The sequence below is a fragment of the Hypomesus transpacificus genome, unplaced genomic scaffold (genome assembly GCF_021917145.1).
Source record: "Hypomesus transpacificus isolate Combined female unplaced genomic scaffold, fHypTra1 scaffold_42, whole genome shotgun sequence".
In the NCBI taxonomy this organism is placed as follows: domain Eukaryota; kingdom Metazoa; phylum Chordata; class Actinopteri; order Osmeriformes; family Osmeridae; genus Hypomesus; species Hypomesus transpacificus.
The window spans coordinates 181979-206916 of record NW_025813938.1 but is presented as its reverse complement, the minus strand read 5'-3'; the positions used below and the strand labels follow the sequence as shown (position 1 = coordinate 206916).

Below are 24938 nucleotides of genomic sequence, written 5' to 3'. Positions count from 1 at the left end.
CCCTCCTCCTCTCCCCCTCCTCTTCTTCCTCTCCTCCCCTCCTCTCTCCCACCTCCTCTCCTCCTCTCCTCCCCTTCCTCCTCTCCTCCTCCTCTCCTCCTCTTCCCCCTTTCCAGGAGGACTCTATCATCTTCACGGTGGTCCAGGCCCCGCGTCACGGCACCATCGAGCGGACCAGCAGCGGGCAGCACTACAGACAGACCAGCAGCTTCTCCATGGAGGACGTGTACCAGAACCGCGTCAGCTACAACCACGATGGCAGCAACTCCCTCAAGGACCACTTCAGCTTCACTGTGGCAGACGGCACCAACCACTTCTTCATGGTGGAGGACGACGGGAAGGAGGTGACCTGTGTGTGTGTGTCTGTGTAGGTGTGTGTGTAGAGGTGTCTGTGTGTGGGGGTGTATAGGTGTGTGTGTGTGTGGGGGTGTATAGGTGTGTAGGTGTGTGTAGGTGTGTGTAGGTGTGTTTAGGGGTGTGTAGGCCTCTTTCCTGTTTCTCTTGCTGTTTTATACTTCTGTTTTAAATTAGAATTTGACAGCACATCTGTGAGTTCCTCAGTAGACTGTAACTTTTGTTGACAACATTTTCTCTTTAGAAAATACAGCAAACATTGGGTTTTGAACATAGTGAAAAAATGTAAATAGTTTGCCTGCAGACTCTTTCCCAAACAGTGTCTGAATGCACCTGTTCTGTGTAATTCCCTTCTGTAGGTCATGACAGCTGCTCCTCAAAAGTTTAAGATTGAGATTCTCCCTGTAGACGACGGCACCCCTCGTATCGTCACCAACCTGGGCCTGCAGTGGCTGGAGTACATGGACAACAAGGTGACTTGTTGGAAAATCATGAAATATTAACAATTTTCACATTACAGAATGCTATTTTCTTTATTTTGTTGCTTTTTTCAGTCATGTGTGTGTTTGTTTGTGTGTGTACTGTCCAGGCCACCAACCTGATCTCCAAGAAGGAGCTGCTGACCATGGACCCAGACACGGAGGATGGCCAGCTGGTGTACCAGGTCACCACAGAGCCCAAACATGGCTTCCTGGAGAGCAAGCTCAAACCTGGCTCCCCAATCTCCACGTTCACTCAAGGTACCCAACACTAGTGGGACTGGCAGGAAAAGCAGTTAGAGCAGCTTATCTCTGCACACCTGCCGTCTCAAGTACATTCATACGACAAACCCTGAGTCCTCCAGGTTGTTGTAACGTGTCCCTCGTCTCCCAGCCGACATCAACCTGGGCCTGGTGCGCTACGTGCTGCGTCAGGAGGCCTCCCAGGAGACCATGGACCTGTTCAGGTTTCTGGTGAAAGATAGCAAGCCCAACGTGGTCCGAGACAACGTGTTCCACATCCAGTGGTCTCTCATCAGCTTCCAGCACAAGAGGTGAGACGTCACCACGCTTCATACGTGTTCCAGCTGTGTTTGCACACGTTACATACATGTGTGCACACTGTTGGGTACTAGATGCTATATGATTAATGTATCAAAGGTCAGCTTCATATTCATGAAAATACCCAGAACTAAAAACAAATTTCAACTGAATGTTGAGTGTTGTATAAACAATCAACACAATTGTATGAATTCAGTCTCAGTAAACATCCGTGTTGTGTAGACGTGAGTGACATGCTGTGCTCCTGTGTGTCTCAGCTACAACGTGAGTGAGAAGGCAGGCACGGTGGCGGTGACGGTGAAGCGGACAGGGAACCTGAACCAGTACGCCATCGTGCTGTGCCGCACAGAGCAGGGCAGCGCCACCGCAGGCCTGGGTGCCCGGCCCGGACAGCTAGACTACGTCGAGTATGCTGGGCAGGTACGCCTCCGCTATACACACCAGCTCTGAACGCTCACACTGGGCCTAGTTAAGAACGCTGGGGCCTAGTTATGAACACTGGGGCCTAGTTATGAACGCTGGGGCCTAGTTATGAAGACTGTTTTAGCCTCGTTTCTTTGCCTCCACCCGCAGGTGCAATTTGATGAGCGTGAGGACACCAAGGTGTGCACCATCATCATCAATGACGACCAGGTGTTTGAGGGCGTGGAGAGCTTCCAGGTGGAGCTGAGCTTGCCTGCGTACGCACTGCTGGGTCAGGTGACGCGTGCCAGCGTCCTCATCAATGACACAGAGGACGAGCCCACGCTGCAGTTCCACAAGAAGACCTTCCACGCCAATGAGAGCTCTGGCTTTATCCACGTCCCTGTGGAAAGGACAGGTCAGGGGTCAACACCTTCTAGTAGGACAGTGTTCACCTTCTAGCAGGACAGTGTTCACCTTCTAGTAGGACAGTGTTCAGCTTCTAGTAGGACAGTGTTCACCTTCTAGCAGGACAGTGTTCACCTTCTAGTAGGACAGTGTTCACCTTCTAGTAGGACAGTGTTCAGCTTCTAATAGGACAGTGTTCACCTTCTAGTAGGACAGTGTTCACCTTCTAGTAGGACAGTGTTCAGCTTCTAGTAGGACAGTGTTCACCTTCTAGTAGGACAGTGTTCACCTTCTAGTAGGACAGTGTTCAGCTTCTAGTAGGACAGTGTTCACCTTCTAGTAGGACAGTGTTCAGCTTCTAGTAGGACAGTGTTCAGCTTCTAGTAGGACAGTGTTCAGCTTCTAGCAGGACAGTGTTCACCTTCTAGTAGGACAGTGTTCAGCTTCTAGTAGGACAGTGTTCAGCTTCTAGCAGGACAGTGTTCACCTTCTAGTAGGACAGTGTTCACCTTCTAGTAGGACAGTGTTCAGCTTCTAGTAGGACAGTGTTCACCTTCTAGTAGGACAGTGTTCACCTTCTAGTAGGACAGTGTTCAGCTTCTAGTAGGACAGTGTTCAGCTTCTAGCAGGACAGTGTTCACCTTCTAGTAGGACAGTGTTCAGCTTCTAGTAGGACAGTGTTCAGCTTCTAGCAGGACAGTGTTCACCTTCTAGTAGGACAGTGTTCAGCTTCTAGTAGGACAGTGTTCAGCTTCTAGCAGGACAGTGTTCAGCTTCTAGTAGGACAGTGTTCAACTTCTAGCAGGACAGTGTTCAGCTTCTAGTAGGACAGTGTTCAGCTTCTAGCAGGACAGTGTTCACCTTCTAGCAGGACAGTGTTCAGCTTCTAGTAGGACAGTGTTCAGCTTCTAGTAGGACAGTGTTCACCTTCTAGTAGGACAGTGTTCACCTTCTAGCAGGACAGTGTTCAGCTTCTAGTAGGACAGTGTTCACCTTCTAGTAGGACAGTGTTCACCTTCTAGTAGGATAGTGTTCAGCTTCTAGTAGGACAGTGTTCAGCTTCTAGTAGGACAGTGTTCACCTTCTAGTAGGACAGTGTTCAGCTTCTAGTAGGACAGTGTTCAGCTTCTAGCAGGACAGTGTTTAGCTTCTAGTAGGACAGTGTTCAGCTTCTAGTAGGACAGTGTTCAGCTTCTAGTAGGACCATGTTCAGGCTCCTGAGTCTACCTGGAACCTATCTGCATACTTCACTAGTCAAACTAATGTTTGTGCTCAATAAAAAACCTTAGTGATTTTACACACTAATGCCCCCCTTCCCCAGGTGACACGTCCAGCACGGTGTCAGCTGTGTGCTACACGGTGGGCCAGTCTGCCCAGGGCAGCAGCCTGCAGGGCCTGGAGTCTGGCTCCGACTTCCAGACCCGCGGCATGACCCGGGACAGCCGCCTCATCTTCGGCCCCGGCATCAGCATGTCCACCTGCGACGTGCGGCTGGTGGACGACAGCGAGTACGAGCTCTCAGAGGAGTTTGAGTTGGTGCTGGCAGACGCCTCCGACAACACCCGCATGGGCGACATCACCGTGGCCACCGTGGTCATCGACGGGCCCAATGACGCCTCCACCGTCTCCCTCGGCAACGCCACGTTCACATTCAGCGAGGATGCCGGTAAGCGCTGGGAGGAAGAGGAGGCCTTTTGAAGGATGTTATTTTAGATCCTTTAGGGGACCCATTTTGTCTTGTCAAACCTCTTTCAGTGTCAGTCACTGTGCTTCTCCCAAGATTTTTCCGTCATCTTTCTGAATCACTTAGCTATGCTTAGTTTCCTAAAAATATGATTGTTCAAGTCATGCCCTAACTGATCCAAATGTGTGAATAGACAGTGAATAGTAAACTCTTTCAGATGTGTGTAGACACTCTTTACTAACAGATGTGTTCCCCTCCTCCAGGCACCATAGAGATCCCGGTGCTGCGTCAGGGCAGTGATGTCTCCTCGCTGGCGTCGGTGTGGTGTGCCACGCGCCCCTCCAGCCCCCCTTCTGCCACCCCCGGGGTCGACTACATCCCCAGCTCCAAGAAGGTGGAGTTCAGACCCGGCACAACACAGGAGGTACAACACTGCTCACATATACATTAGATTTATCTATTTCTTTCAACTTTAAATCATTCATTTTTTTAGCAGTAATGCGTACAACGTAGAAGTTACTGTGACTTTAAAATCGACCCTTTTCTGGGCCTGGATATGTGTAACTATGGTATACTTGTACACATAGAGATCTAGATATGTAGATGAATATAAGCAGCAGCGTTCAGGTCCTCTTCCTCTTCCTGTCAGACGTGCAGCCTCACCATCGTGGACGACATCCAGAGCCCGGCCATCGAGGGCTCAGAGTCCTTCATCGTGTTCCTCAGCTCTCCACAGGGTGCCGTGCTGCTGGAGCCATCACAGGCTGACGTCATCATCACAGACTCCTTCCAGGACAGTATGTACATGAACAATAATAATACACACTTCATCCCAAACACAGTGGTCATGGGTATGGAGGATGTCATTCAAACCACTGACTCTGCCCTCAGTTCCCAGCATGCAGTTTGAGAAGACGTCGTACGTGGTGAAGGAGAGGGACAGCGTGCTGCACATCCCCGTCCTCCGCTCCGGGGACCTGGCCGTCACCTCGTCCGTGCGCTGCTTCACACGCACCTCCTCCGCCATGGTGATGGACGACTTCCAGGAGCGGAGGAACGCAGACGAGTCCCGCATCACCTTCCTGAAGGGGGAGAAGGTGGGCGGGGGAACCCAGAGATGGATATACGGGCTATAAACATTTATGAAAGTACTTTATTTGAGGGGATTTATATGGAGACACTTGTTATGAAATAGCTGGCATGTCAGGTCAGCACCACTTGAAGAAATGGACAAAAGAACACAGCAGCTTGAATGATAGAAGGGGTTTTATCGCCTAGTATTTTAGAGATCAGCCAAGGTTTTCAGACAGAAAAGCAGACTTTTTATGAGGGTGTTTTATGTCTGATCCTGTAAGTGATGTACGAGTGTGGAGCGTAGAGCAGAACCGTGTGTGTGCTCCCGGCAGGTGAAGAACTGCACTGTCCACATCAACGATGACTCTGTCTTCGAGCCCGAGGAGGAGTTCCAGGTGCATCTTGGGACGCCACTGGGAGAACACTGGACTGGCGCCATGGTGGGCGTTAGCGACATTGTCACGGTGACCATCACCAACGACGAGGACGGTGAGCTCACGCTCTGTCACGCTTTGATTTAGTTTCATTCAGCGATGCTTTTATCCAAAGCAACGTGCAAATAGAAAGTGCAGCAGTAGATTGAGGATCAGAAGTGGGTACATGTGTGTCTTCAACAGAGTTGCACTGTGAGTGAGAGAGGTGGGACCCGATTGTTAGTTTCCTCAAGGATCACAACGACTCTTGCTTAGAGACTTGTTGCTCTTGTGGTTAGTGGTAACTGAGTTACATTTTTGTACTTGCTGTGATATATTGTTTTTATTGCTGCTTGTTTTTCTACAGGTACACTTGCACTTATAGCGGTTCATGTTGTTTAATTGTAACTTGTTTAACTACATGCCCTTATGGTTCTTCCCTTTGGCACTTATTTTGGTTGTTCACAATATTACTATATGTTTTGGGTACTCGCAATGTTTTGGGGCTACTTCAATGTTATGATCAGTGACCTATGCACTTTGTAAACCTCTCTTTTGGAAGTCGCTTTGGATAAAAGCGTCTGCTAAATGAATACATGTAAATGTAATGTAATGAGCACTATTAGTCCACTGTGAATGAGAGAGGAGTACTAGTAGTTTTAACAGTATTTTGGTGGTCAGCGTCAAGGTCAGTGTAAAGTGACCACATGTCATCTCTCACGTGTGTAAGCCGTGCTGTCCTCTCCTGCCCCCAGCACCCAGCGTCCAGTTTGAGCAGGCTTCCTACCAGGTGCGTGAGCCCCCTGGCCCGGACGGCGTGGAGGTTCTCAGCATCAAGGTGTTCCGGCGGGGCGACCAGGACCGCACCTCCAAGGTGCGCTGCAGCACTAGGGACGGCTCCGCCCAGTCAGGCATCGACTACAACCCCAAGAGCCGCGTGCTGAAGTTCACCCCGGGTCAGTACCTGGTCTCTGCCTGGGTCTGCCTGAGCCTCTGTAGGGAGATAGCTGCAGGGTTGTTGGTCCTGAGACAGCGAGACCTTCAGGGGCTTGGCTAGTCTCTGGCTTGGCTAGTCTCTGGCTTGGCTAGTCTCTGGGTTGGCTAGTCTCTGGTTTTGTTCATGGATGATATTATCTCCTTTTCAAATCTTAATATTGTTGTTCAGGAATGGACCACATCCTGTTCAAGGTGGAGATTCTGTCCAATGAGGACCGGGAGTGGCATGAGTCCTTCTCATTGGTCCTGGGGCCCGATGACCCTGTGGAGGCGGTGCTTGGAGAGATCACCACGGCAACGGTCACCATCCTGGACCAGGAGGCTGCAGGCAGTCTCATCCTCCCGGCGACGCCCATCGTGAGTTTGACAGTTGGACAGTTGGACAGTTGGACAGCTGGACAGTTGGACAGTTGGACAGCTGGACAGTTGGACAGCTGGACAGTTGGACAGTTGGACAGTTGGACAGCTGGACAGTTGGACAGTTGGACAGTTGGACAGTTGGACAGATATTTAACACAAATATAAATGCACCTGAACTTTCTTTCCAGTTCTGCTGCACAACATCATTAGCCTGTATTTATAGTGTGCTTACAGTTAGAGGGCACATCCTGTCAGAACATCTGCCGCTCTGGATAATGACACTACAGATGCTCCCTCACACATTCATTAGTAACCATTCTTGTTCAGCTGCCTAAAATGACCCCAGGGCATCATATACATCTGATCTGAGGTCTTGTGAAAGTTGTTCCACAAGAATGGGGACAAAAAACCTAGGGTTGAAAGCAGGGGGAATCTGGTGTGATGAATGATGATGATAGATGGAAGCTATTGTAGTTGCAGGAGCCTTGTAAAAATAGAGTTATGAATAAAAAAATGATACATGCACAATGTAGTGACCTACATGAGTTTGAGGGCCAACTTTGTTTCTGGTACAGAAATCCCCCAACATAAGAAACTCTTTCTTGCCAGCTGAGCGAAGGAGGAGTACTGACAACGTGTCTCTGTCTTTCTCCCGCCTTCTTGCCATCTCTTTTTCTCTCCATCATTCTTTCTCTCCCTCTCTTTTCCCACACTCTCCTTATCTTCCCTCCCTCCCCCAGGTGGTCTCCCTCGCTGACTATGACAGCGTCCAGGAGGTCACCAAGGAGGGCAGTAAGAACACTGCCTCCCCAGGGTACCCACTGGTGTGTGTGACGCCCTGCGACCCCCACTACCCCGGGTTCCCGGTAACCCGGCAGCGCTGTGAGGAGGCTGGGATCAACCAGACCTCCGTCCACTTCAGCTGGGAGGTGGCCGCGCCCACCGACGCCAGTGGGGCCCGCTCCCCCTTCGAGACCGTCACCGATAACACACCTTTCACCAGCGTCAATCACATGGTGAGTGTGTGTGTGTATCTGACACTGCTCGTGTGTGAGTCTGCCTCCATACCGTAGCCTGTGTATCACACTGCGGTGTCTCCAGGTGCTGGACAGCATCTACTTCAGCCGCCGCTTCCACGTGCGCTGTGTGGCGCAGGCGCGGGACCGGGCGGGACACCCGGGCACCCCGCTGAGGAGCAACATCCTCACCATCGGCACCGACGGCTCCATCTGCCACACCCCCGTCACCACAGGGACTGCCCGCGGCTTCCAGGCCCAGTCCTTCATCGCCACGCTCAAGTATCTGGACGTGAAGCACAAGGAGCACCCCAACCGGTAAGGACAGGGCCTGCGGTGCCAGCACGGTGACTAGCATGGCTCTGCTCTGAATCATCTTTCCGAATCTCCTACATTTGGCCATGACTGTGTGGTGTGAAGCAGCTGGTGCTCTCTTCCTCTGCAGGATCCACATCTCTGTGCAGATCCCCCACCAGGACGGCATGCTGCCCCTAGTGTCCACCATGCCCCTCCACAACCTGCACTTCCTGCTGTCTGAGTCCATATACAGGCAGCAGCACGTCTGCTCCAATCTGGTCACCCTCAAAGACCTGCAGGGGATCTCTGGTGAGCGTGGTACCAGCAGCACACACACACACACTTTAGAACACACAGAACTACTGGAATACACCTCAACCACACACACACGACAGTCATCTGAGTTAGTGGATTATCATCTCCAAATCCATTGATCAACAGTGATACCCAAGTCATCCTTAAAACAGCTCATCTCTCCCCTGTGTATCGTAGAAGCGGGCTTCCTGGATGACGTGTCGTTGGACAGCATCTCTCTGGGCCCCGGCTACGACCGGCCGTACCAGTTCAACCCCAGCGTGCGTGAGCCCCGGAGCCTTCAGCTGTACAAGCACCTCAACCTGAAGAACTGCATCTGGACGTTCGACGCCTACTACGACATGACAGAGCTCATCGACGTCTGCGGAGGGTCCGTCACGGCCGACTTCCAGGTACTCAGCGCCCTCTAGTGGAGGAGAGAGCACACTGCACTGTCCTAGCCTGTGTCATGTTTCAGTTCTGTGTTTAGCAGATGTATATCTGACTGTATATATGAATGTGTATAAGGTGCATCTGACTGTATATATGAATGTGTATAAGGTGTATCTGACTGTATATATGAATGTGTATAAGGTGTATGTTGCTGTGTGTCTCAGGTGCGTGACTCGGCCCAGTCCTTCCTGACGGTGCAGGTTCCTCTGCATGTGTCCTACATCTATGTTACTGCGCCGCGGGGCTGGGCCTCCCTGGAGCACCACACCGAGATGGAGTTCTCCTTCTTCTACGACACCGTGCTCTGGAGGACCGGTCAGTCTCACTCCTCCTCTAACCCTAACCTCCCTCTACACAACACCCGCCCTCTAACCCTGACCCCCCTCTACACAACACCCGCCCTCTAACCCTAACCTCCCCTCTACACAACATCCGCCCTGACCCCCCCCTCTACACAACACCCGCCCTCTAACCCTGACCCTGACCTAGCTGTCCCTCTGTCAGAGAGCTGTGGTAGCAGCTGTGTCCTCTCCTCCCACAGGCATCCAGACAGACAGTGTGCTCTCAGCCAGGCTGCAGATCATCAGGATCTACATCAAAGACGATGGCCGACTGGTGATAGATTTCAAGACCCACGCCAAATTCAGAGGTGAGGCCTCAGTCTTGTGGCTATTATGTACAAACAGAATACTTTATAGTCTGCACAACACTGTTTGTGCTTAATACAGTCTCTGGCTGTATTGTGAAAAGGTTGGTAGAGCATCTTACACATTTATATACATATGTATATATATAATTATATACACTTACATTATATATAATTAAATATATATACATCTAATCCCCAGGTCAGTTCGTCCCAGAGCACCACACCCTGCCGGGGCACAAGTCCCAGCTGCTGGCTCCAGACCACCTGGGGGGGGTAGAGTTCCACCTGCAGCTTCTGTGGAGCGCCCAGTCCTTCGACTCCCCGTACCAGCTGTGGAGGGCCACCAGCTCGTACAGCAGGTAGTGCTGCGGAGGACACTCAGTTGCAGCCATGACCATAGAGAGGGCTGGAAGTGCTGGGCCTCATTACGGCTCAAATGGCGCATGTCGATCGGGACTTGGAATCTGTAGTTGCACCTGGTGTCAGAGACAGACAGTTCTGAGTCTTGCTATTCTGCGTAATTCCCTCGCCAATCTACGCTCTCTGAAAAGAGAAGGCTGTGAAACATTTAACCTTCACTTGTTGTGTGCTTCCTCTCTTATTACAAATGTCCAATCTGTCATGTGAGTGTGTGGGCTCCCTGACGTGTCGTGTGTGTTCTAGGAAGGACTACTCTGGGGAGTACACGGTGTTCCTGCTCCCCTGCACGGCCCAGCCCACCCAGCCCTGGCTGGACCCGGGGGACAAGCCCCTGTCCTGCACTGCCCACGCCCCCGAGAAGTGCGTCTCCACACACACCACCAGGCTCTCTGTCACATCAAACACACCTTCATGCAAAACAGGGCTACTCCTTCCTACAGGCCACATAGGCAGCTGCCTAGGGGGGGGTGCTGGTGATAAATCTTGCCTAGGACACCAAATGTGCTAGGACCAGTACTGATGCAAAACATACACACCTTAATGCAAAACACCCCCCCCCACACACACACACACCTTAATGCAAAACACCCACACAAAAACCTTGATGCACTGCCTCAAAATGCAGTCTCCCCATTCAAGGGAGGTGAATAAAGTGCATCAAATGTATTTTGTATTTGTTATCATCTGCCTTGGGTCTTCGATGTTGTGCATCATCATAAAGGGTCCCCTGGGGTGTCTCTCCTGGTTGAAAGGTTCCTGGTGCCCATCGCCTTCCAGCAGACCAACCGCCCAGTCCCCGTGGTCTACTCCCTCAACACAGAGTTTCAGCTGTGCAACAACGAGAAGATCTTCATGCTGGACCCAGCCTCAGCAGACATGTCCGTGGCTGAGCTGGACTACAAGGGGGCCTTCTCCATGGGTAGGGAGGAGCTACACGCCTGCTAGGGAGGATTTCAAACTTTAACAAACGTCAGTTGTCCCTTTCAGTGTTTGTTACAGTCTGAGTGACAAGTTTGTAATAAAGTGCTTTAAGGGTGCTGTAAGGGGTAAGGTTGTAGTGAGCTGGTAGAGACGCATGGTTGTGATGTCTCCCTGTGCTGCCCCCACAGGTCAGACCCTGTATGGCAGGGTGCTGTGGAACCCGGAGCAGAACCTGAACGCAGCCTACAAGCTGCAGCTAGAGAAAGTGTACCTGTGTACGGGCCGAGACGGCTACGTGCCGTTCTTTGACCCCACAGGAACCCTGTACAACGAGGGGCCTCAGTACGGCTGTATCCAACCCAACAAGCACCTCAAACACAGGTTCCTGCTGCTGGTAAAGATGCTCTCTCGCTCTCACACAACACAACAGAGCTGCTTCCACCCTCAGGGATGAATCAAACCCCCTCATGAGGATGTGAATACCAACAAACCCTCCTGTTGACCAGTAGTCTGGTGTTCCATGATGAGGCGTAACACAGTAAGCCTGGTTCTTGCTGTGAAGAGGTAGAAGGATCTCTAGAATGTTCTAGATCTAAGTATCCTGTCCCCATGGTTGGATTGTGAGTTTGATACGAGCTGCATCTTAAACCGTGGTATGTCATCTGCCATGACAGCCCGTTTACCAGTTCCAGGTTCTACTGGTTCCAGGCTCCTGTGGGGCAGGATTAGGGTTAGGGTAGGGTTAGGGTTGGGGTTAGGGTTGTAGTTGTTAGCAGACCTGGCTGTGCTCCTGCATGTACAGAGGGTGTTGCTGCTGTAGGGATGTGGTGGTCACTTGAGTTTTGCCTCCACAGGATCGCAAGCAGCCAGACGTGTGTGACAGGTATTTCCACGATGTCCCCTTCGAGGCCAACTTTGCGTCGGATGTTCCCGACCTGCAGGCCATGACAGGCATGCCAGGTGTGGACGGCTTCACCCTGAAGGTGGATGCTCTGTACAAGGTTTGTAGCCCAGTTTGCAGGCAGGAAGAGCAGCCCTAGCACACAGCTGTCTTTCCTATATGCGGCAGATGTTTTCCCCCTTATACCCACAGTTGAAGGTTTGGCCAATGATTAATATTTCATCCACATTACTGTTGATGTGATGAATTTGTGAAGTTTCAACTAATCACCAAGTGTTCCTTGTGGTGATTGACAGGTGGAGGCGGGGCATCAGTGGTACCTGCAGGTGATCTATGTCATCGGGCCAGAGTCTATCTCTGGTCCCCGGATCCAACGCTCGCTTAGCTATCAGCTGGCCCGTGTCCATGGCAACACTGGTGCCCATGGCAACGGCCGCCCTCGCCGCGACCTGGTGGACCGCAGCGGGCGGCTGACGCTGGACGAGTCGCTCATTTACGACAACGAAGGCGACCAGGTGAAGAACGGCACCAACATGAAGACCCTCAGGCTGGAGGTGGAGGCCTCCGCGACCTTTAACCCCCAACTGGGCAGCTCTGTGGGCGGGGGCATCGCCGCGGTGACCCTGCTGGTGCTGGTGCTGCTGGCCTTCTGCTTGCTGTTCAGGAAGTGCCGGCGGTCCGGGAGGAAGAAGAAGAGCGCTCCCAAGATGGCGGAGGAGTACCCCCTCAACACCAAGGTGGAGGTTTGCCTGGAGAAGTGCCTGGAGAAGAACTTCAGCACCAAGCACTGCACGGTGCGCAACATCAACATCCTGAACCGCACCCAGGACATCAGCGGAAAGGTCAACGGTAAGGTCAACGCTGGGGTCAAGGTCAAGCAGGTCAACCTGGAGGTCAAACTCCAGAACAACTTGAACGATGGCACTGAAGTCTGATCCAACCCTTGTAACTCCTGCCGAGAACGGAGGAAGAGGTTTTTAAGTGAAAACGAAAGGAAATTGTATTTTCTAAAATATTGTTTGTTATTATGGAATTCTTTGTTAATGTATTTTTATACAAGATTAAAAAGGGAAAGTGTCCGAGCTATTCAGCATCAGAATAATTTCACAACTGAGCTACCTCAGGAATCAAGACAATCCACTATCAAACACCATGCCCCACCATTGTGTGAAGTTAGGTTGTACAAGCTTTCATTTTCAACTTTGCCATCCGACAACAATTTATTCAAGTCAGCAGAAGTGTTTTGTTCTTCGACTTGTCCTCGGTAGCTCAGGCTCCAGATCGTTTTTTGATGAATGGTTCAGTTTCTCAGCGTATTTCATTTGAGTGCTAACAATAATGAACCACTTTGAAAGTATTAAGCCTGTGTGGGTTAATGGGGTGGAAAAGGAAATCCATTCAAGTGCAATTACACCAGAATCCCTCCTCATATGCAGTTATGATCTTGAAGCCTTATGTATTTTTTTAACATATGTTGCAATGTATTGTAGTACAAGTTTTACTTGAAGCTGACCATGAATAACAAAAGCTGCCCAAAAAAGTGCCATGTAGTATTTGATCTTTCATGCATTTCAAATATCCAAACAGATCATCCAAAGTGTTGTTCAAGGGTATCCAATTTGACCATAGGGAACATTATTATTGTTGGCTAACCATGATGAGAAAAACACGCATTTTGATTAACTGCACTTTTGATTACTTCTGGAGGTTGTACAATGTATGTAGCCCACTCACTCTGCAGTACTGTAACTCTATACTGGATATATTGGGGTATTTTCTACAATATTCGACTGCTGTTTATGCCTACGTTGTGCTTTCTCCTCATGTACATACCAGTTCAGTCCAACATCAACGATATTCTTTTACTGACATAGTTTCCATTATTATGTTATGTTTCATTACATTGTGTATTTTCCAATATTACCCTCATATCATGTATTATGTATTATGGTTTATCTTCAGTTTTCTCAATAGTCTGTTGAATGATCAACACAGTGTGCTTGAGGTGAGATGACTGGTTTGACGGTTGATTTCCAAAACCCAACATCTCACTGCACTGAATGTTCTGAATCACTCCATGTTGTTTGCTCTCTCTCCATTTCTCTCTCTGTTCATAATACTTTGTGCCTATCAAAAAACCCTGTGGGAAGTTGGGGAGATAGCATTATTTTGGTGCTATCATTTGATGGAAATAATTACAATACTGTCAGTATGATACCTGTATTTGGTGCCTTTTAAGTAATAAAAAAATATAAAACCACACGTCTTGTCACAATGGATTTCTATTATTTATTAGGTGACTGTTCCAGTTATTTGGGGAATGAGAGTTTTCAGGTTTACCAAGATATCCATCATGCCTCCACACACACACGGAGTAACAGTTGACCTGCCGTGAATGCATCTTTAGGATTAAAGTTAATGTATTGAGGAATAACACAGACATGTGTACTAGCATTAGCTCACATTTGTCAATAGACTGTGCTAACCTCAATTAAAATGAGCTATTGCTAGGCCAATATGATGAGTAATTGCGGCCTTCCCTAGTGATTTTTCACTTTCCAAAGTACACATCGTTACCTTGAATGTAGGAAGGATCAGTAACTCAGGTGAGTTTACAAGCACGTCACATCCTGCATGTCTTGACAGCAGGTCGAGGGTGTGGCGCTGAAGTGTTCCTGAGTCACGAGAGGTCGCATTGAAAATCCTCAGGTGAGAACCGGCAGATATAATCAGTTTATTTTAAGAAGCTTGTTGAACGTCATACACTTTATCTTTGTAACAGTTAACAATGTTAATCTATTAGTTTTTGTCTGGTATTAACTTACTACGTCTACTTCAATAGATTTCATAATTTCAGGCTTCCCGACACTATGGGACGTGTCATCTGTTGCGGTTTAACATTACGTTTTTTTAGTTTGTTTTAGTTTTCGCTAACGACTATCGAAATGGCTTCTTTATGGGTAAGGATACATTGGAAGTGCCTAATTAATCATTTTGATATCATTTTTCATCATATATATGAATATTTTTGTTCAGCCACTTTGCTTTAACACTGTGAAATACAACTGCAGGATGATTTGGAGAGCTGTGTCACGGACGCTCCCAACTCTTTCGCTGCAGCTGTAAGTCAACTTTACTAACTAGAGCACCTACCGCGTTAAGGCTGGGGCTTCATCGATTCCAGATAGCTCTGCATGGATCCTTCATGGATTTATTATATAGGACAGGAGATACACACTTCTTACCATCATGTCAACTGTTGTTGTTGTTGTTAGTGGTGGGGTTGAAGTGCTAAAGGGCTTTGTGATCGGTTGTGATGAGCTGGATTTATACTAAAGACTGATTTGCTGTTCAGATTGGGGACAGGGGGACCATCCAACCCAAAGCTAACTTCAGTGCAACAGAAGATGCTGTGGCTCTTAAAAAGGCCATGAAGGGATTAGGTGACAACACTTTTTTCATTCATTGCTGGAAAACTGTCATTAGTCTGAACCGGTATGATCCTGTACAGATTCCACAGTAAAAAAAACAAACATTGTATATGTTCATGAACTGCTTTTAAGTTTTGAATGATTTAGGCCTCTGGAGAGTTGACAAAGAAGCTCCTCAAAACAGTGAACACGGTCATCAACTGGCACATTAGCAGTCTCTGTGTTGTCTAACCAGCAAGCTTCGGCTTTGCTTTCCAGGCACCACAGAGGAGACTCTGATTGACATCCTAACTCACAGGACTAATGCTCAGCGTCAGGTGATTTGTAAAGCTTATCTGGAAGACACTGGCAATGTAAGAGCTCTCTCTCTCACTATATATCTCCCTTTCTCTATCTCTCTTTCACTTTCTCTATCTCTCTCACTTTCTTTTTCTCTTTCACTGTCTAACTGTCTATCTGTCTATCTCTTTCACTCTTCTCTATCTCTCTGTATGTCTCCTGCTCTCTCTCTGATGTTATGAGGACAGCTCCACCATCTCATCCTACTGACCTGTGTTTCTACCAGACGTTGGTGCAGGACCTGAAAGGCGACACCCATGGGCACTTTGAAAATCTGCTGGTGGCCCTGGCCACGCCCCCAGCCTTGTACGACTGTCAGGAAGTCAGGAGAGCCATGGAGGTGAGCCACCTCGTCATGTACTTCCTGTGTTGTTCGAGTGGTCTAAACCATCCCAGCTCACTGGAGAACTGTCCTCTCACAGGGAGTTGGAACCGATGACAGCATCTTGATAGAAATCTTCTCTTCAAGGTCCAACCAACAGATAAAACTGCTCTGTGATGCCTATTTGAAAGGTAAGCATTGAGAGTTGAACTCACTTTTCGTTACCCTCCATAATTCAATAAGGCCTGAATGTTCAGACGGATGGACCATTCCCGTGCTGTGTGTTATCTTCCACAGAAACAGAGAGGAAGTTGACTTTTGATCTTAAGAAGGAAACCACAAAAGAATTCGGCACCGCTATTCTCCTCCTTTCTGAAGTATGTCCTGCTAGACTCCACACTAGAACCCAGTTAAATTGTGCCAGAAGCCAAATGATGGCTGGACTATCAAATTGAAAATACAGAATCCAAACTATACGGTCAGTGCCAGTAAAGTGATCAGATATCTTGTTGTGTAAATGTGTTGTTGTTTGCCAGGGCAAGAGAGACGAGAGCACACAGGTGGATGCAGGGAAAGCAAAAGAAGATGCCAAGGTAGCATAGCGATATCTTTTACCTCTCAATCAACTGTCAGTCTCGTCATAACATGAGAACACATCACACCCTGATGGAGAAGTAAGAGAGATGTTTGTGGATCTGCCGTCACCAGGCTTTGTACAATGCTGGAGAGAAGAAGTGGGGAACGGATGAGGACAAGTTCGTAGAGATCCTGTGCCAGAGGAGCGTTCCTCAACTCAGACAAAGTAGGCCCCCTCCTCTGTCCTGAACTAAATTAAACAGTTAAACGATTAAACTTTAAACGAGTTAAAGTAAGGACTTCTGATATCTGAATGACTTGATGTCGGTACCTGCTTCTGCCTCGCCAGCACTGGTGGAGTACCACAGCCTCAGTGGGAAGACTCTTCAGCAGAGCATCGAGAGGGAGATGTCTGGACCTCTGGAAGACCTGCTGGTGGCTATCGGTAGTAAACACACTGTCGTCAGATACCACAGTTTTTTCACTGTACTGGTGGTCAATTTTGGTTGTTATTGTTAGATGCCGGGGTTAGCCAGCTAACAGAATGCGTTGTTAAACGACAGGAACAACATGCTGGACTGTGACGACTCCTGATGTTAGCGCTGATGCTAATAAGGGTTTATTTGTGTTCTTTTACCAGTGAAGTGTGTGAAGAGCGTCCCTGCATACTTTGCTGAGCTTCTCCATCAGAGCATGAAGGTACCTCAGCCTGTCTCATCATGTGACCCAGGGTTCCACAAGAGAACCCTGGACTGTGACCCAGGGTTCCACAAGATAACCCTGGACTGTGACCGAGGGTTCCAGAAGAGCACCCTGGACTGTGACCCAGGGTTCAAGAGCACCTGGGGCTCCATGTGTGTTTTCACATGTGTGTTTGTGTTGATCATGCCTGCTGTCTGAGTGTGTCTGTGCTTGCAGGGAGGGGGCACCGACGAGGCCACACTCACCCGCATCATGGTGAGTCGCTCGGAGGTGGACCTGCTGGACATCAGGGCTGAGTTCAAGAAGCAATACCAGCACTCCCTGCACACTGCCATCAAGGTGAGGAGAGGAGGTGGGGAGGTTATGGTGAAGGTTATCCTGGAGGATGTACGGGGCATGGCCTAAGTGTGGGCGTGGCCTAAGTATGGGCGTGGCCTAAGTATGGGCGTGGCCTAAGTGTGGGCGTGGCCTAAGTGTGGGCTCTGGTTTTGAGTCCTTCCCTGTCCTTTCATCTCTAGTCTGACGTGTCCGGCAACCTGGAGGCCTGTCTGCTGGAGATCTGTGGAGGTGACGACTGACTCCACTCCGGAGATGACTGACTCCACTCCGGGGACGACTGACTCCACTCCGGGGACGACCGACTCCACTCCGGGGACAACTGACTCCACTCCGGGGATGACTGACTCCACTCCGGGGACGACTGACTCACTCCAGGAGAGACCTCAGGGACTGTTCTATTGGCCTTTAGGACAGTACTGACACTTCCTACTGCATCTACACTCAGATCTTTCAATAAATCAATACTCATATTTCTGTTATCTACTTCTTTTCAAATTAAACTCTTTAAAGAGAGAAAATGTAAGCATATACATGCAGTTGATAGTATAGGAAATAATACAAGTTGGAATGTACATAAACGGTCCAACTGTATGAGGGTGTCTGGATAGAACAGCTAACTTAAGAGCCACGAGACTTAAGGTGGTTAGAACGTTTATTTTCTCTCATCAAAGTCCGATATCCATTGAAACTATCAGAAGACTGTACTGACCCTCTGGAAGAGATGATGCATGATAGGATCTTCTCATCTGGTTCTCCTCAACTCGTGGTTCCTTGAGATATGTGGTTAGAGGTACAGTTGAGGTACACAATCTTTACAGTGCAAACATTAAAAATTTAATAGTGAAAAGGAAGGTTGTTGATGTTTGCTTAACAGTTTGTCAAGCATGTTTTGAGTCATGCAATAAACATGTACTGTGTAAGTTATGCTGTTCAGGCAAACATAATTGGAAAGTTTACATAATACATAACTTATATAATAAAAACACCAACTATGTGCTACTTTGTGTTTGTAGGTGGGTCATTCCTAGCTTCTCTCTGTTTGTAAACACATTCCAGTCTCATTGTGTCCTGGCTCCTCTGTCTGACAGTGTCCAGCAGATGGAGACGGTGTCTCTTTAGACCAACGGGACTTGGGGCTGTGACTGGTCTCCTTGATACTACTGACTCAATGTTAGGATCCCCTTTTTCTCTCTGAGGTTAGAGTTCCTCATTTACACACAGATCTGTTATAAAGAGGGTTCAGCCCTGTTTTGCTCCGAACGACAGAACCTGGTTTCAGCTCTCAGCACCGACGCTGACTCTGAGCTGGCCTGCTAGCATTTGTTACCTCGCTGGAGAGCAAGACATGGCCAGGCTCTGAGGCGGGCCTGTAGTCCATTAAGGAAGTTAGTAAATCAATGCTTCTCATTTTCCACAACCTTGGAATCCCTGAGTCTAATGCTGTAAGACTTGGGCAAAAAGTTCTAGGAATACAAACGCTACCTGATGATGGTGTTGAGTATGGTTGGAGGTTACAAAGATTATTTTGAAGAAAGAAATAGAACAAGAGAAAACATCTGAAACATTTAGGAGCAGCATCCTTTAATATAACTGTCCTGCTTGGGCTCTCTTTTTCTCTGTTTCAACGAGTGGGAGAGAAAACAAATACTCCCAAATGACATATTTATCTTCCACTTGTGTGTGTGTGTGTGTGCGTTTGTGTGTCTGTGTATTGGGGAGAGAGAAGACATTTCGGTGAGTAAAAAGGTTGCTTTAGTAAAGATGGTAGATTGCAATTCCTATCTTTATAGGCGTTCTTATCAAGACCACGGAGTTGACAATGTAACTGGTAAGACAATAGGGATCCCACCCAGGAAACAGTTTGAAACAGCTTTGTTCACAAAGCTGGATGTGGAGAAAAAGCCCTGTGGAGAAACACCGACAGCTGGCTGCAGGTCTGGAGCAGCAAGGTGAGTGAACCCCTCGCTGCACCAGGACGCCAGGCAGATAGTCATGTGACTGATTCCATCTCTTATGATCGCTGCACCAGGACGCAGGCAGATAGTCATGTGACTGTCCTCCATCTGTTATGCTCGCTGCACCAGGACGCCAGGCAGATAGTCATGTGACTGTCCTCCATCTCTTATGTAATCGTGAATTTAGCCATGTGCTTTGTCTGGTCCAGCCATCTAGACCCTTTTCAATGCTAGACCCCAGCCCTGCATGGTTAGATGTCTCCCTGCTCCAACACACCTTCATTCAAATGAATGGGTTTTATCAGGCGTCTGTTGAGCTTGATAATAACATGTTTGAATCAAGTGTGTCAGAGCAGGGAAACATCTAATATCTAACATCCTTGACTGAGCGTTGGTGTAAAATGTCTGAGTTTGTTTAACTGGTGCAACATAGTTAAGAGATTTGTTTTTTCATCATCTAGGAGGCAAAAAGCAGGACTGTTGTTGAACAAATTCAAACCTTTATGTGTAAATGTTAAACGTGTGGATAACTAGTTGTGCAATGACTGTCACATGCTAGTGATGCCACTTCCTATATCACTTGGAAAATCCCCACTGATGGACACCTACAGGAACTCAGCCAACAACAACACAAAACCATACTGCAACATGACACCTACATCAATTAAATCATTTTATTTTATTTTGGAATAACAGATAGTGCACCGAATGTGACAGAATGACACTTGTCATATGTCATACAAGGTACGTTTCTTACTCATAGGCCCTTACTTTTTATTTCAAATTGATTGTATGAATCAATTGACAAGATGTTGACACGTTGTCGACACGTTGTTATGATCAGTGACCAATGCACTTTTGCAAAGCTCTTTCTGGGGAATCGCTTTGGATAAAAGTGTCTGCTAAATGAATAAATGTAAATGAATAAATGTAAGATGAGACCAAACACTAGCATAACACATGTAAAGCGGTTGTGTTCTTCCTCGACCGAAGGTGAAACGCATAGACAGTCATTCACTCCACCCCATCAGAGAAGCGCATTGTCTGCGTTCGCTTTCCTTACACCAATCATAACAATAGGAAGGGAAGGACAACGCCTGGGTTAGGTTGTCAGTCTGGGCAATAACAAACCACCCACTTATTTGTTCTAAGAGTCACGAGAGTTCGGTGAGGAGAAGGAAGAAGACACGAGGTGACCGAATATTAAACAAGCGATCACGGTTGCACGTAAATAAAGTGCACTGGGTAGAAATTACCCTCGGATGTTGACAGAATTTGCGACGTTGAAGCTTGCTATTTCGGTGAGTGATAGTAAAAGCCAGCTAGCCAGCACGCTAGCTACCTAACGCTTGCATCTGAAGCTGAAAACCAAAAGTTGCAGCGTGGTGAACGTGTTCTTCGGTCAAGAAACGCTTCGAACAAATTATATGCCATTGAACCACTGCGAATCCACTGAACGTGTTGGGAGCACCGGTCTCAAGGGTGTCACACGCTTTATTGTGCCGCTTGAGAATGCTTGCTGCCTGTGGTGGCTGACTGTATTGTCGACTATCGGGGTCCAACCCCATGCTTGCAGGAATGCGTGCTAGCTTGCCAGCTAGTTAGCGTCTGTTCTATGTTAGCCGAGTTTTTGACATTGGCTATCACATTTAGACCCCTAAAGACGACCAGCAACCACATCTGTTCTCTAGTCTTCAGACTGAACGCTGGGCAACATTATATCATATTGTGAGAGACGCCTTGTCATGACAGTCCGCTCAAATTAAAGCTAGCTAGCTAGCCAGCTAATTTGGAGTCTTCTGAAAAGCTCAGACGCAGAGTATGCAGGATAAGAAAAGATTAGGGATTAGTAGATAGGGGACACTGGAATTATCAATTAGATATAATCTGTAGCTGCAAGGACTGTATTTGTAAATTCGTCTCGAAAGAAAGAATGAAGAAGTTTTCGCGAATGCCTAAGTCTGAAAGCGGGGGACTTGGAGGTGGGTCCGGCTCCTGCTCCAGCTCTGGAGTCAGCAACTACTTCGGGAAAGTGTTTGCTGTCGGGCGATATCAGGTCACCGTGGAAGAGCTAATTGCCGAAGGTAAGTCCATGTGCAATGCCCACATTCTCACGTCACAAATAACATAGATCGATAGTATACCTGCCCTACAAAGCAATGCACTAATATAGTGGGCAACACACAGTCCACGATGGTGGAGTTAATCATCGATGTTTGCTGACAGTAGTCTAACTAGACAGATCTGTCCATTTCCAATGTCATTTTTATGTGAATCGAATGAATGAGAAAATTACAAGATTTCGACACATTTTCTAATCAGGTGGTCGTTTGAATTCAGTGAAATCACAGTGACTTAAGTCCCTGGCTTAACCTCTAGCTGTCAGCGAGGCAAGGATTCCACTCAAGCAGGAAACAACCTCTCAGCCTCGCAACTGTTTGGCTAAATCAATACATTAGTCTTTGGGATTTTGCCAGTGTCTTGTCTTGTGTCGTCAAACAGAACCACGTTCTGTTTTATCTGTTCTGTTATCATGGTTGGCTACGTATAGCATTGCTTGGACCAAGGTTGGGCCAAAAATTTCAAGTGCATTTAGTTTGCATAATTGCTGTCCTTTTTTTAGTTATTTATCAGAGAAAAAAGCGTATTGGCCTAGCACTCCTACACACTGTCCTAACTAAAGCTCTCTTCTAAATCCTCATTTACCATAAAAGGTTTTTAAGTCAACTTGTATTTCTCAACTTCCTACTTCAGAACCTCTTAGCATGCCGGAGACTAACTGGCTGTTCTGCTTCTGATAAATAGTACTTGGCTTTGTGATAGATTTAAACTGGAGTGGATTAAAACGGACAGCAGCAGCCAGCTAACATTTTCTATTCATTGAAATAGACTGTTGTTGACCATGCTCTAGAAGTACCCAAAATACACAATTAGAGAAGTGGGGTGAGAATGAGGAAGCTGGGGCAGACTGAGTTGGTCCAACATTCTGGTTTGGTGTTGTTCCCTAACAGAGCCTCCAGTTGGCCTGTCATCCTTTTAACCATGACATTCCTCCTATGTGACAAATTAATTGAATTGTAGGCTAATCATTGGTGCCAAGGAAGGTTGTTGTTTTCAACAGTACCTTTTGTGTCATGTCTATGACACTCACCTAACCAGGATGTTGGTTATTGAACCCAGTTAGGCTGTGCAACTAATATATATATATATATATATATATATATAAAAACCAGATCTCCAGCATGAATGTAGCTTCCCCTTCAGTTTCTGTACAGCACACTAAGGGAAACCTCCAGCAGAGTCAGTGGACTCCCCAGTAACTAACCCTAACTCTTCAGTAGACGTGTGTGAAGGGCTTCCAGGAGAGTCCTGCCCCTAGCCTGGCCCCCAGCCCTGCCCCTAGCCTGGCCCCCAGCCCTGCCCCTAGCCTGGCCCCCAGCCCTGCCCCTAGCCTGGCCCCTGCCCCTAGCCTGGCCCCCGGCCCTGCCCCTAGCGTGGCCCCCGGCCCCTAGCCTGGCCCCCGGCCCTGCCCCTAGCCTGGCCCCCGGCCCCTAGCCTGGCCCCCGGCCCTGCCCCTAGCCGACCCCCGGCCCTGCCCCTAGCCTGGCCCCCGGTGCTGGAGGACGGTGAGGGCAGACACCTCATCAGCATGCAGGCCTGTCCGGCCTGTCCGGCCTGCTGCTGGCAGGCAGGGAGCTCCTAGCCTGACGCTCACTGAATCATGTGCTGCTTCTCAGGGCCTCACCCAGGCTCTACTCAGGGCCTCATCCTGGGCCTCACCCAGCCTCTACTCAGGGCCTCATCCTGGGCCACACCCAGCCTCTACTCAGGGCCTCACCCAGCCTCTACTCAGGGCCTCATCCTGGGCCACACCCAGGCTCTACTCAGGGCCTGATCCTGGGCCACACCCAGCCTCTACTCAGGGCCTTATCCTGGGCCTCACCCAGCCTCTACTCAGGGCCTCACCCTGGGCCTCACCCAGCCTTTACTCAGCATGTCTGCTGCAGCAGCAGGTTCCCTCAGAGCCACCAGAGAACTGGGATAAGCTGCTGATTGTAGTTGCCTTCATGACTTTATCCTATGTGGACACGTTTGGTTTACATGGACAAAAACATACATGCACATACTAAACAATAAACTTCTTCAACATTGACATGTTTTATTTGTTGTTGGTCCCCTATCTGCAGAGTTGAGCAGGAACTTGCTCATTTCCCCTCCTTGCCAGCTGTGGTCTGGCTTGTCAGTGAAGGATGCAGACATTAGAAGATAGTCTCAGGAAACATCTGCATGCAGGTCACCCTGCTTGTCTTCCCCACCAGCACATACTCCCTCAAAGACCAAGCTGCAGCATGTTACTTGCAGATGACATTAACTATAGGGCTCCAACTAACAAATATTTACTTAATCGGTTAACGATTATTTGTAATTCCATAAAAAAAAAAGAACATCCGAATTGACAGTATTTACACAGTTCCTATGTAACTACAATGTTTTTCAGGTATTGTTATGTAGTTAATGTAGCCTAATCTTGAAGTAATGTGTCGCTCAGTAATTTGTCTTTGACCATTGACAGCAGCCCGCACCCTCCCAACCTCATAGGAATAGTAGGCCTGTTTGGAAATGGTAGAAGAGGAGAAAGAGTTTTCATTAAATGGCATTTTTTTTGTGACACACAAGGTTTCTGGCAGATTGTGTTTGGTATAAGGCTGTCCTTAGTAAACAGACTGGCTTCCCTCTAGCTACACCAACTAAAGACAGACTGAACTTGAGGGACCTGGTTGTGGGGCTGTGCTGTTCGGGAACATATGGTCTTGGTGGGTGTATATGTGTACATTGCAAACAGCCTATGTTGACATCCATACGCAACTTCTTGGAACACTGAGACCAGACTTTTGTCAGAAACAGTGATTTCTGTAACACCAGGTTTACAAGATGACCTCAACCTTAAGTTGGATAAATAATAGTTCCTACATTTTCAGGATCCATTTTGATCTCTTTTGTGCTCAATCTTAAAGGTGTGCACATTTAGTCATTTAGCAGACACTCTTATCCAGAGCATGTAGAGCCACAAACATTGAGGCGTTGTTTGTGGCTCTACAGTGTAGCATTGTAGGGGGGAGGGGCCGTCAGCATGTTCAGCTTGAGAGAACGCTGACTCCACAGGATTTCCATTTTTGGTCAGCAAGTAATCCTGAAACTGACACTCTATGTTCTGGCAATGTCTGGTCAAGGGTCTTCCATACTTTTTGATTAAGTCAGATTTTGGTCCAGCGAGCTGACCCTGCAGGAGCTCCTGGGGGAGGCCCAGGGGGTTTCAGAGATGCCATCCTCATGCAGATAATACAGCCCTAACCCAAGCACACCCACAGAGGAGCATGTCAACACTAGAAGCTCAAACAGGGGTTCCATGCAAACAGCTGGTGTGTTCTCAGTGAACAAATGTCCTATACAAAGTCCAACACAAGTTTCAGGTAGAAGTTCATGACTGACTAGATGTGTTCCATGTGTAACATGGTGTGCTTACTGTCCACATGGTTTCAATTCAGTTTGAAAGATTTCATTCATTTAAATGGCATCATCAGATGTGTTACT

At 48.2% G+C, this 24938-nt stretch overlaps 3 protein-coding genes across 13 annotated transcripts in view; all 3 read left to right on the top strand.

Moving 5' to 3' along the window:
* fras1 (Fraser extracellular matrix complex subunit 1) overlaps positions 1-13937 on the top strand; it is a 98541-nt gene extending 84604 nt beyond the window's left edge. For 4 of the 5 annotated variants that reach the window (XM_047016812.1, XM_047016814.1, XM_047016811.1 and 1 more), the window contains 25 exons: positions 117-344; positions 714-827; positions 944-1094; positions 1228-1387; positions 1652-1814; positions 1968-2214; positions 3526-3870; positions 4152-4312; positions 4538-4685; positions 4780-4985; positions 5295-5451; positions 6131-6331; positions 6541-6728; positions 7472-7747; positions 7833-8065; positions 8193-8353; positions 8537-8751; positions 8956-9106; positions 9333-9440; positions 9640-9799; positions 10104-10220; positions 10613-10779; positions 10970-11175; positions 11636-11782; positions 11979-13937. In XM_047016812.1, the coding sequence (XP_046872768.1) occupies positions 117-344; positions 714-827; positions 944-1094; positions 1228-1387; positions 1652-1814; positions 1968-2214; positions 3526-3870; positions 4152-4312; positions 4538-4685; positions 4780-4985; positions 5295-5451; positions 6131-6331; positions 6541-6728; positions 7472-7747; positions 7833-8065; positions 8193-8353; positions 8537-8751; positions 8956-9106; positions 9333-9440; positions 9640-9799; positions 10104-10220; positions 10613-10779; positions 10970-11175; positions 11636-11782; positions 11979-12617 (5049 nt within the window). In that variant the 3' untranslated portion in view covers positions 12618-13937. The remainder of the gene's footprint in view (positions 1-116; positions 345-713; positions 828-943; positions 1095-1227; positions 1388-1651; positions 1815-1967; positions 2215-3525; positions 3871-4151; positions 4313-4537; positions 4686-4779; positions 4986-5294; positions 5452-6130; positions 6332-6540; positions 6729-7471; positions 7748-7832; positions 8066-8192; positions 8354-8536; positions 8752-8955; positions 9107-9332; positions 9441-9639; positions 9800-10103; positions 10221-10612; positions 10780-10969; positions 11176-11635; positions 11783-11978) is intronic. The other variant, XM_047016813.1, reaches the window with a different exon arrangement.
* Positions 13938-14313: 376 nt separating this feature from the next.
* anxa3a (annexin A3a) lies at positions 14314-17861 on the top strand. 5 transcript variants are annotated; one of them, XM_047016820.1, is made up of 14 exons: positions 14314-14391; positions 14597-14642; positions 14754-14804; positions 15038-15125; positions 15372-15430; positions 15679-15792; positions 15875-15965; positions 16072-16151; positions 16311-16367; positions 16483-16576; positions 16700-16795; positions 16991-17049; positions 17269-17391; positions 17571-17861. In XM_047016820.1, the coding sequence occupies exons 2-14, from the start codon at positions 14628-14630 to the stop codon at positions 17628-17630; spliced, it is 987 nt and encodes a 328-aa protein (XP_046872776.1). In that variant the 5' UTR covers positions 14314-14391; positions 14597-14627; the 3' UTR covers positions 17631-17861. The 5 variants fall into 5 exon arrangements, with proteins under 5 accessions (XP_046872776.1, XP_046872775.1, XP_046872773.1 ...); XM_047016819.1 differs by having other exon boundaries at positions 14316-14391; positions 15372-15466; XM_047016817.1 differs by having other exon boundaries at positions 14321-14391; positions 14525-14642; positions 15372-15466.
* Positions 17862-20405: 2544 nt separating this feature from the next.
* Positions 20406-24938, top strand: part of bmp2k (BMP2 inducible kinase) — a 28522-nt gene continuing 23989 nt past the window's right edge. The window contains exon 1 of one of the 3 annotated variants that reach the window (XM_047016822.1): positions 20406-21430. In XM_047016822.1, the coding sequence (XP_046872778.1) occupies positions 21280-21430 (151 nt within the window). In that variant the 5' untranslated portion in view covers positions 20406-21279. The remainder of the gene's footprint in view (positions 21431-24938) is intronic. The other 2 variants (XM_047016824.1, XM_047016823.1) reach the window with 2 other exon arrangements.

Coding starts and splice junctions, on each gene's coding strand:
- anxa3a (XM_047016819.1), top strand. Junction 15,126..15,371: donor AAAGGCCATGAAGGGATTAG/GTGACAACACTT, acceptor TTTGCTTTCCAG/GCACCACAGAGGAGACTCTG. Junction 16,796..16,990: donor AGACCTGCTGGTGGCTATCG/GTAGTAAACACA, acceptor TTCTTTTACCAG/TGAAGTGTGTGAAGAGCGTC.